The 12046-nt window shown below is 40.0% G+C and overlaps 1 protein-coding gene across 1 annotated transcript in view; it reads right to left on the bottom strand.

Annotated features, from left to right (window-relative positions):
* DCC (DCC netrin 1 receptor) overlaps positions 1 to 12046 on the bottom strand; it is a 375839-nt gene that overhangs the window by 38692 nt on the left and 325101 nt on the right. Inside the window, exons 21-22 of the mRNA XM_069963563.1 lie at positions 9859 to 10053; positions 1820 to 1852 (exon numbers count right to left, since the gene is read on the bottom strand). Of these exons, the coding sequence (XP_069819664.1) occupies positions 1820 to 1852; positions 9859 to 10053 (228 nt within the window). The remainder of the gene's footprint in view (positions 1 to 1819; positions 1853 to 9858; positions 10054 to 12046) is intronic.

Genomic DNA, 12046 nt, shown 5'->3' with positions numbered 1-12046 from the left:
ATCTCATCTGCCCAGCCCACTTGATGGCTTCCAGTTGACATTTCTTTGGCTATAGAAAAATTGCCTTTATTATGTGAAATTGTGACAGTCAATCTCATCTAGGCCGTGTGCCTAAGTCTAAATTTACTTGTCATAGGAAATAAGGCGGCTGTCATGTCCTATTATAGATGGGGATGAGAATCTTAGAGAAAGCATCGTTTGTTAAGAGTCGTGTTTTGGGGGCGGCTCACACCTCAACTTCTAAAGTCTCTACATGTAGTTGTGTCAGATATGTTCACATGAGATGATAACCCAACCTTCCTGATCCTACCTTTATATAGTATACAGTGGAAAATGGCTTCTTGTTATTGACCTAACATGAACCAGTGTCCTTGTTATAGTAATGGCTGGCCAATGGCTATATTTGTCAGGCCCATAAAGTTGAACAGAGCTGCAGCGTTAAAGTTCATTCAGACCTTAGGGCAGGTGGACATGGACTTTGTCCACATCTAGACACATTATTCTAGAAGTGGTCTCACTAGAGCTCTATACAGCGGGATTACAATCTCCTATTTCCTACTGGTTATACCTCTATCTTTACAGCCTAGCATTCCATTACTTTAGCTACCGCCTGGCTGCACTGGTGAATTATTGTGAAATCATTACCGTAAAATACTTCTTTTCTGAACTCTAAACCCTTCTCTTCTGAAATCTACCCCTAAATACCTCTCTTCTGAAATCTACTACCCCTATATACTTCTCTTCTGAAGTCTACTACCCTTAAATACTTCTTTTGAATTCTACTACCCCTAAACCCTTCTCTTCTGAAATCTACCCCTAAATACTTCTCTTCTGAAATCTACTACCCCTATATACTTCTCTTCTGAAGTCTACTACCCTTAAATGCTTCTCTTATGAAATCTACTACCTGTAAATACTTATTTTCTGAAATCTACTACCCCTACATGCATCTCTTCTGAAGTATACTACCCCTATACTTCTCTTCTGAAGTCTACTGCCCCTAAATACTTCTCTTCTGAAATCCACTTCCCCTAAATCCTTCTGTTCTGAAGACTTCAATAACACAGAACTGCCATACGATACTGATAGAGGACTCCTTCTCTTTAAGTGCATTATTTTAAATTTGGAAACATTGAACATGAGTTCAAAGCTTGGCAGAAAAAGCATCAGGCAAGTCCGCGCCAATTGTCTGTTAATACACGGTTCTAGTTGTTTTGTTTAATCGGTAATGAAGTATCGCTGTCTGTATCCTCTACTTAAAAGCAGACACAAATGCTATACTTAACCGAAAAATAACAATCATCCCCCAATGCCAAAAAAAAAAGTTAAGTATAGTCTACATTTGCGTTGCTCTCTCTCCCCCAACACAGTCTGGAGGAAGGGGAATGATTTACAATTATTCCAAATAAAAAAATCTGTAAATGTATTCTCCAGCCAATGAAAGGGATGCAGGAGCCGCCTGGAAATTATGCCGAGCTTAATTATACTTAATGTGAATTATTCAGAAGGCGCGGGGAGAGAGACGAAAATTTATTTCATACAAAGAAGCTTGACATTTTAATTGGTCCTTCAGAAAAGAGACAAAACAATTTCCTCTCAAGAAAATTTACATCACTCCCATCAAAGCGGCGGCGGCCTCATCCTAGCAGAACTTCATTAACAAGATTAATTAGCGCGGCGTCGCCTGTCTGCGCCTCATCAGGTGTGGTACGGTCCAGGTGAGAGGCAAAAGGCGTGAGCACTGACATCATTCCGGAGCAGACCATTGATTTTGTGAAAGGGGGGGGGGAGAAAAGTTGACAGAATGAGGCCACTGTACCTTGGTCATTAGCCATTTTGTCAGGGTGTTCCACTACAAAGGAAAAGAGAGACATTATCGTTACATTATGACAGCTCCTCATAAGACGGGTGACATATCAAATCAGCTATTACGTTAGCAGCCAGAGCCGGGCTTAATGTGCATCAGACAGGATGAAACGCTGCACGACTTAGAGGCTGCCCATGGCCGACTCCCATCATTTCTAGCATTTTTTTTTTTCAAATGTCATCACAGAAAAAGCAAAAAAATAGCCAGAAACGGGTAAATGTGGAGATGCGCTATTTGACTGTCAAAGCCTGAACGTGTTACAAGGACCCTCGGAGAGCAGCTGGTGAGCAGAAAATATGCACAATGCAACAACTCAAGTTTTATTATAAGTTTGGAACTAAAATCAGGCAGATTTACTACTGCAAACACAGCAAAATTCTGCTTAAATGCGGCACATTACCTTTACTAACTATTCATTTTTTACTTTTTGCATTGAAAAAATGTTAAAATTGATAGATATACTCACATACATACATACATACACACATATGTATACTACATACATACACACATATACTACATACTCTTCACATATACATACATATACTACATATACATACAAACATACATATAACATACACATATTTTTACTACATACATACACACACACATACATACACAACATGCACACATATACATACATATACATGTACACATAAATGCACACATACATACAAACATACATATAATACATACACATATACATACATATACTAAATACACATATACATGCATATACTACATAAACACACATACATACAAACATATACATTACATACACATATTTATACTACATACATACATACATACATATACTATAGAAACAGACATATACATATACAACATGCACATACATACATACATACATATACACATAAATACACACATACAAACATATACTACATGCTTACATACATACATACATCCACACACATACATATATTACATACACATATACATACATACATATACACAAAAACTACATACACACATACATACATACATACAAACATACAAACATTATATAACATACATACATACAAAAATACATATATTACATACAAACATATTTATACTACATACATATACATACATACACTACCAACATAAATACATACATATACAACATGCACACACATACATATACACACACATACATACATACACACATATATATATACGCACACACAAACACTACATACATACATACATACATATACACACATATACATAAAGTAAATACACAAGCATACACAGGTTTCTTTAAGATAGACATAGGATTCTCAGGGATATATAGAGTTACAGGGTAGCAACCTATATGTGACACTATCTTCCTCCACAATAGAGCTAATTTGTTTGTCTTTTTCCAGCAAGCATTGCCTGTAAGAGTCCTTATGCCAACCGGATCTCCAAAAGGAGAAACAACCCCTACGTGGAATTATTCTTTAGTTATCCAGCGCTACAAAAACATGGCCTTCCTCCAGAGAAAGCACAACTCTTGTCTCCAGTTCAGCTGTAGTTTGCAATTAAGCTTCATTTATTTCAGTGGAACAAAGTTGCAAAACCTGCAGCCAAACTGGAGACCAGAGCGGTGCTGTCTCTGGAAGAAAGTGGCCACGTTTTTGTAGCGCTGGATAACTCCTTTAAGACAAAGTCCAACCACCGGATCCACGTCTTACACAGAAATTACCAAACCATCTGCAAGTTTTTAACACTTTTTAGTCACTTTTGCGCCTGTGCTCGACAAGGATTTGCTGCTGGTCAATAGCAGAACCCTGCAGTGTCATCTACACATGTGGAAGCAGATAGTGCCATAAACTTTATAGTGGCTCCTATTGAAGTTGATGGAAGCTGAGCTGTAGACACTGAGCATGGACACTACATTATTAGTAGTGCTGTCTGCTTCCATCTCTGTATATGCAGGGGACTATATATATATATATATATATATATATATATATATATATATATATTACAGCTATGCTATATATACCCACAATACAATAGGTGACATGTAAAGTAGGGCTATGCTTCCATTAGTCATCTATGTCATGGCTCTATGGTGACTTTCTTCATTATGGAGATGCATGGCCTTCCACTTGATGCTCTACTATAAAGAAGTTTCCGGGTGACAGATGTTCCTCACCAGACGTGAGATGAAGGTAAAGTCTTTGAGCGTTCTGATGAATTCACATAAAACATTATGTTATAATGGTGCATAAGATCAAAGGCGGAGAAGACATACATAACAGGACCTTTATCCTCTACCGTAATCTAGAATTCTTGGGTTCAAGGAAGATGACTTCTGAGAGTGATGGAGATGAAGAGCCTGTATAATGAGGGGCATAAAGTTTCACGTCCTTCATCTTCACTGGGAACAGAGGGTTCTCAGGATTAGTAATAGCAAGACGGTAGTTTATTCTCACCCTCCAACTACAAGGACGGAATGCATTATGGGGATTAACACACAAGGTGCCAAGATGATATTTTGTACAGTTTTGCGTAAGGCCCGGACCAGGTGGTTGGGTTTGTCTGACAGAATGGCTCACTTGGGGGGGGGGGTCAGTCTCCTTTGGAAGATCCGGTTGGCACAGAGATCTTAAAGGCAATGCTTCCTGGGAAAAAATATGCAAATTATCTCTACTGTGGAGGAGGAAAACTATCTCTCTGGTGCCACCTATAGGTAACTACACTGTAATTCAATATTCCCATGTCTATCTCAAAGAAACTTTATCCTACATGTTTGAGTATATGTGTATATGTGCATGTGTATATGTATATATGTGTAGGTTTGCATGTATGTATGTATATATGTGTGTGTGCGTATATATATATATATATATATATATATATGTGTGTGTGTGCGTGTAAGTCCATGTATGTATGTATGTATATATGTGTGTGTGCGTGTGTATATATATATATATATATATATATATATATATATATGTGCGTGTAAGTCCATGTATGTATTTGTGTGTGTATTTAAAATATATATATATATATATATATGTTTGTGTGTATGTACTATGTATGTATGTATGTATGTATATGTGTGAATGTATAATATGTGTGCGCGTTTGTGTGTGTATATGTATTGTATATATATATATATGTATATATATACACATGTATGTATATGTGTGCGTGTGTGTTTGTGTGTATGCACTGTATGTATTTTTTGTATGTATATACTGTATATGTGTGAATGTGTGTGTAGGTATGTACTGTACTGTATATGTGTGTATTTGTGTGTATGCATGTATGTATATGTTTAAATGTGTGTGTGTTTGCGTGTATGTACTGTATGTATATATTTTTGTATGTATGTACTGTATGTACATATTTATGTATGTGTGTGTATGCATGTATGTATATGTTTAAATGTGTGTGCGTGTGTGTTTGTATGTACTGTATGTATATATTTTTGTATGTGTGTATGTACTGTATGTATATATTTTTGTATGTGTGTATGTATATGTGTGAATGTACTACCCAACACTCAGACCTCTAGGTGGTAAAAAATACTAAAATTCCCATTATGCACTGACAACCTTAAGCTGCCGGAACATGATGGGAGTTGTAGTTTTGAAGAAGTTGTAGTGCAACAGGTTGGGAAATACTGTGCTGCACATTTTCAGAAATTCCAACCTCCAGGCACATGACAGTAGATGACTAAGTCACTAAAAGAAGGGGGCTTTACATGTCACCTATAGCATAGCTGTATTAGGGCAGGTGACACCATAGGATATGCTGTAACTTTACAGATGTTCCATCCATCTACAGTGCCACCAAACCAACCCATGAAAAGAACAGGATCAGCCTGCAGCTGCAATTACAATACTGTGCATTAGGTGGCGCTCTACAATTGAAAATGCTTCTCAGTTTTTTTTGTGTTTTTTTTTTTTTTTTTAAGCCATCAAATTGCAATTTTTGCATTGTGATAAGTAAAAGGCATCTAATATGCAGCGAGATTACTTTCTATTAATCACATCTCTATGGAGCACTGTTAAAGTTGAGGTTTTAATTTAACCGGGGCTTCATTTTTATGGAGTAGCCCATTTAGGTCTATTACAATCAACACATCCCTGATTGTCTTTTTGTCTGTTTGCATTTGGTTTAACCCCTCGAGCAGCCGCGAGAGGAGATTCCTGCAGACGCTACAATCCGGGATTCATTCATCACTAGATATTGGAGTATTATAATAGTTATTTTTTGCTTTGTGTCATATTATACTATACTATGCAATGTTTTTAGCCAATCCTTGAGCTGGATGTGAAGGATCCCATCTTACTACTACAGCAGATGCACAGAAGATTCAGCTCCATTCCTCCATTGTGTATTGTTTGGCTATTTGGGCGACTGTCTGGCGGTATTATTTATGCACTGTATTATTGTATTGTTTGGCCTCCATCTAATAAATTATAAGGGGCTATCAATAGAAGGACCGGCACAGGGCATCAATAAACCTAAGGTCATCCTACGAGAGGTTGATGCAATTTTTTCCATATATATACTATAAGATATGACATATATATAATAATATAGAGCTCTATATCATACAGCAGCCAAATAATACCAGAAAAGGTCACATAATGCTTCCATACTTATTCCGGATAATATCGTCATATCCTACTAAACAATACTGTTACTTATAGTTTGCTTCTGAGGCAAGAAAAAAATGTTACTCTTTAAAATCTGCCCTGCATTAAGGGTTAATTCTGTATTTTGCTTCTAATTTTTAAAGGGGTAGTCCAGGCTTAGAACACCATGGCCGCTTCCTGCCAGAAACAGCACCTCTCCTGTCCTTAGTTTGGGTGTGGTTTTCAAGCTCTATTGAGGCTGAATTGTAATACCACATAGAACAAGTGTGGCGCTGTTGTTTTTTTTTTGTTGTTTTTTGCAATAAAGCAGCTTCCCGTATGGTACTGACCCAGCCTGTCTGAACTCCATTTCTCTACTGTGCACATACCCCAGTCTGGGGACCATCACCTAGATCCTTTTGATTTTCTTTCAAATCAACTGGCTCTAGAAACTTATCTAGTTTTGTAATTTACTTCTATTTAAAAATCTCAAGTCTTCCCCTACTCATCAGCTGCTGTATGTCCTGCAGGAAGCGATGTATTATTTCCAGTCTGACACAGTGCTCTCTGCTGCCACCTCTGTCCATGTCAGGAACTTGTCCAGAGCAGGAGCAAATCTCCATAGAAAACCTCTCCTGCTCTGGACAGTTCCTGACATGGACAGAGGGGGCAGCAGAGAGCACTGTGTCAGACTGAAAAGAAAACACTTCCTGTAGGACATACAGCAGCTGATAAGTACTGAAAGACTTGAGATTTTGACAATTTTGATGATGGATTTTTGTTACCTTCACATTGGGCATCAAGCCACATCCCTAACTTCTTTGTACATCTCTTGGGGATGCGCTATAACCACCTGCCCAGGGTTGTTGTTAAAGGTTTCCAACCCCAAGAATATATGGGCAGGGCTAGATTCATATACAGCCACAGTAGTAGATAGATCTAAGACTTGGGGACAATATATAAGGGAGAGATGCAATACCCCACTATTTGTGATCTGGGTGATCTGGATACACAGTTCAGTTCTGCTCAGCGCTCTACCTAGTGGACATTTGTGGTACTGCACCTCTGTACTGCAACTTTGTCGGTTTCATAAATTACATGTATAATTTAAATCTTATTCATTTCCATATCGTCTCGGCGGATGATATGAAAGAGCGTTGAGTAGGATGCAGTTGTTTTCATGTACGCTTTACACTACAGAGGCTCAGAGGGGGGCGAGTTCAATGGAAGACGGCTCCAACCAGTTTAGCGTCTCGCAGCCTCTCAGATCCATAACGTTACGCTACAGATCGCTGTATGGGATACTTATTTATTAGTGAGCGACAGGAACGCCCCGCCATTAGCATTAGATTTCAAGACTTTAGGACTTCACAGAGACTTGGCACCTCAGATGTGGTGACAGGTCTCCCGGCTACTGGATGACTGACAGTAATAAATGATTACACGCCGTCCGGGGGATTACATCAAACATTCATGTCTGGGGTGAGCGGCCGGACTGCTACCTAATGATGTTACACTGATAGCGAGGACTTTTACTCGTATAATAGTCTTTGGTTATTAGTTGCTGCAGCCAAAATTCGATTTTTTTTTAGAACTTTAAAGGGAATATATTATTAGATTTTTTCGCATACTGAAATGTGTTCTTTCTTTTTTTCTTTCTAATCTTTTTCTGTTTTATGACTAATTTTTTTTATTTAAAGGGGAACTATTAGCAGATTAAACAAATCTGACCTGCTGATATGTCCCTATTACACAGGAGACGCAGAGGAGGAAGGTATGTGCAGTTAGTAGTTTGGAGCACTGTTAGGAGCATGCCGGCCCCCATAGTGCCGCTCCATTCATTATCCTTAGAAAGGGGCAGCCAGGGGCAGATCAGCACTATGGGGACAAGCAGTGCTCCTAATGGGTGCCCCAGTGCTCCTAATGGTCCCACCGGACAGTGTAGTTATTCCCCCATACTGTATACCTCCCTCCCCCTCTGTAGTTATTCCCCCATATTGTATACCTCCCTCCCCCTCTGTAGCTGTTCCCACATACTGTATACATCCCTCCCCCTCTGTAGTTATTCCCCCATACTGTATACCTTCCTCCCCCTCTGTAGTTCTTCCCCCATACTGTATACCTCCCTCCCTCTGTAGTTCTTCCCCCATACTGTATACCTCCCTCCCTCTGTAGTTCTTTCCCCATACTGTATACCTCCTCCCTCTGTAGTTATTCCCCCATACTGTATACGTCCTCCCCTCTGTAGTTATTCCCCCATACTGTATACCTCCTCCCTCTGTAGTTATTCCCCCATACTGTATACGTCCTCCCCTCTGTAGTTATTCCCCCATACTGTATACCTCCCTCCCTCTGTAGTTATTCCCCCATACTGTATACGTCCTCCCCTCTGTAGTTATTCCCCCATACTGTATACCTCCCTCCCTCTGTAGTTATTCCCCCATACTGTATACCTCCCTCCCCCTCTGTAGTTATTCCCCCATACTGTATACCTTCCTCCCCATCTGTAGCTGTTCCCCCATACTTATTACCTCCCTCCCCCTCTGTAGTTATTCCCCCATACTGTATACCTCCCTCCCCCTCTGTAGTTGTTCCCCATACTGTATACCCCCCCCCCTTTGTAGTTCTTCCCCCCATACTGTATACCTCCCCCCTCTGTAGTTCTTCCCCCATACGGTATACCTCCCTCCCTCTGTAGTTCTTCCCCCATACTGTATACCTCCCCCCCCTTTGTAGTTCTTCCCCCATACTGTATACCTCCCTACCTCTCTATAGATGTTCCCCTATACTGTATACATCCCCCTCTACAGGTATTTCCCATACTGTATACATGCCCCTCTGTAGTTATTCCCCCATACTCTATACCTCCCTCCCCCTCTCCATAGTTGGTTCTAATACCCTCCATTCAATGTCTCCTACTGTGCCTCTTCTTACCCCTCCTGCCTCCCCTGCAATTTGTATTGAGCAGGTGGGGGCGGAGCATAACAAGTCTGGCTCTGATTGGCTGATGCTCATCCATCCCGTTTCAGGGATCTGGTCAGCTGACTGTAACTAGGGCTTATATTTGGAGTAGGGCTTATATTTTAAGCCTAGTCCAAAAAGTCTGAAAATTAAGCTAGGTCTTATTATCGGGGTAGGTATTATTTTCGGAGAAACACAATAGACAAATCCATAATGGATCCTAAATCTCTTGTGCTCCTCCTGCACCTCTTGAACTAGATGTTCTCTATGTGTCTTTGGATATGCAAATATGACATTGGGGTGGTCTAGGGACACCAAAAACACTTTCCCAGACTTTCTGAGTTGATCCTCCATGACATCTCGCTGCGTCTCTTCTTAAATCGTTAAATTTTAGTTTTTTTTTTTTTTAAAGTAAATACATACATATTGAAAGAAACAGAGTCTCACCTTTGGGCGTCCTGAACGGAATAGGGTCGGAGAGGGGCCCCAATCCTTTGGCGTTGCGAGCCTGTATCCGGAAATAATAAGCGGTATCTAGGTTGAGGTCGAGGATCTCATGAGTGAGCCTGTCACCGCTGATGGTCTCCATTACCCAGTCATCTATCTGGAGGTTCTTATCCAAGGTATAAAACAGGATATACGCTAAAAACACAAGTACAAATATGGATTGTGACAGCTTTAGGGAAACATTTTAAGCCGCCATGAATTATGAATGAGTCCGGGTCCTGCATAATGTATCTGTAGGTACGATATCAACATCATAACGCATTATTCTTTCCGTGCGGTAAGTGCCAGACTCCGTCAATTCTAATTATGATGAACCGCGCCATTTGCAACCTTGTCAAACATCTTTCTGGATTTTTTTTTTGTTCCTAGAAGCTAAAAGCCTAAATCTCAGCCGAGCTTTTGCCACTAACAACATGGGGCTTACGTGGTGCTGTGCTCAAAAAGGCAAGAGTCCCTGCTCCTGTAGGTACTAGGCCTCACGTACGTCACCTTGGGCCAAGCGACCCAGCAAATATGTGAGTAAACAGTGATGCTTTTTTTGTAGAATTGCTGCTTACCTTTGGGGATACACGCATTGGCCAAGTGTACGTATGTATGTATGCATTGCCACTTACTGTGTAGGAGCAGGGACACCAGTCCTCGACAGGAGTCCCTGCTTCTGTGCAAACTTTCCATAGTGATCCATGCTGATAACATAGGGCACCAAACAGAAAGTACAATGTAACTGAGCGGTGATGTGATTGATCACTGATGAGCAGGAATAGTAGTGGAAAAAATTGACAATGAATGGAGTTTGGATACATAAAATAAAGGTCTTTAAAAAAAGTATGCCTTATATTGAAAATCTCGGAGGGTACAAATTTCCAAAAAATATGAAAAAAACTTTCAGAGATGCTGAACAGAATAGGTGTTTAGAGTCTGCAGGAGGATTTAGAGAATTAGAGAGACTGGAGGAGGATTAGAAGGAAAGAAGGGATTGATATTGGAGAGAGAAGGAACTAGTTCTTAAAAAACTTCAGGCCTTTCTGAATCCAAGGGGACTAAAATGGCCAAAACGAATAATCCTGTCTCAGAATTTAAAGATTTAAAGGTTGTGAACTGATTTTATTTTTATTGTTGACTTGTTTTCTGGATATAAAGTGAAGCAACCTTCTTAATAATCTTTATCAGAAAGTTCCTTCCATTTAGCTGCTACTCAGAAGAAGACACTATCACAGACTGTTTTGTATTTTGGGGGGTTTGGGTGGGAATTTTTGACACCAGTTCACATTGAGGAGAGTGGGGAGAGCATACATGGAGGGCAGCTCACACAGACTGTAGGTAGAGAGAAGAGAATACAAAAGGCAGTCTGTGCAGAGAGTCATATAGGCTGGGAAGCTACCTATCCTTGGTTGGACTAAACTTTTCCTCTCAAGATCACATAGGCAATATGGAGGACATGTGGTTGTGTTTATCGGGTTATTCCCGTCAAAATCCTTTTCTTTCAAATCAACTGATTTCAGAAAGTTATACACATTTATAATTTACTTTCATTTAAAGGATCCAGTCTTCCAGTACTTATTAGCTGCAGGAAGTGGTGTATTCTTTCCAGTCTGACACAGTGCTCTCTGCTGCCACCTCTGTCCATGTCAGGAACTGTCCAGAGCAGTAGCAAATCTCCATAGAAAACCTCTCCTGCTCTGGACAGTTCCTGACATGGACAGAGGTGGCAGCAGAGAGCACTGTGTCAGACTGGAAAGAATACATTACTTCCTGCAGTATATACAGCAGCTGATAAGTATGGGAAGACTTTAGCTTTTTAAATAGAAGTCAATAACAAATCTATATAACTTTCTGAAATCAGTTGATTTGAAGGAAAAAGATTTTCGCTGGAGTACCCCTTTAATGATATGATGGATCAGGACTGAACAATCTCCTGCAGCTTCCCTTCCCCTGGACATGAGCGCCCCCAGCGTGTCTCTTCCTCACATTACAATCTGTGGACATCCTTATTGGAAACACAATAAAGCAGCTGTCTGTATTGTTTGCAGAATATTCCCGCCACCCACATAGTAATCTATTGTTACACGCATCAATATTCTCATTCCAGCAATAATCATTTTTGTTCAGCGCTTGATAAAAGCCGCTG

This window comes from Dendropsophus ebraccatus, chromosome 3 (assembly GCF_027789765.1).
Source record: "Dendropsophus ebraccatus isolate aDenEbr1 chromosome 3, aDenEbr1.pat, whole genome shotgun sequence".
NCBI lineage: Eukaryota > Metazoa > Chordata > Amphibia > Anura > Hylidae > Dendropsophus > Dendropsophus ebraccatus.
This window is presented reverse-complemented; position numbering and strand designations above follow the sequence as displayed.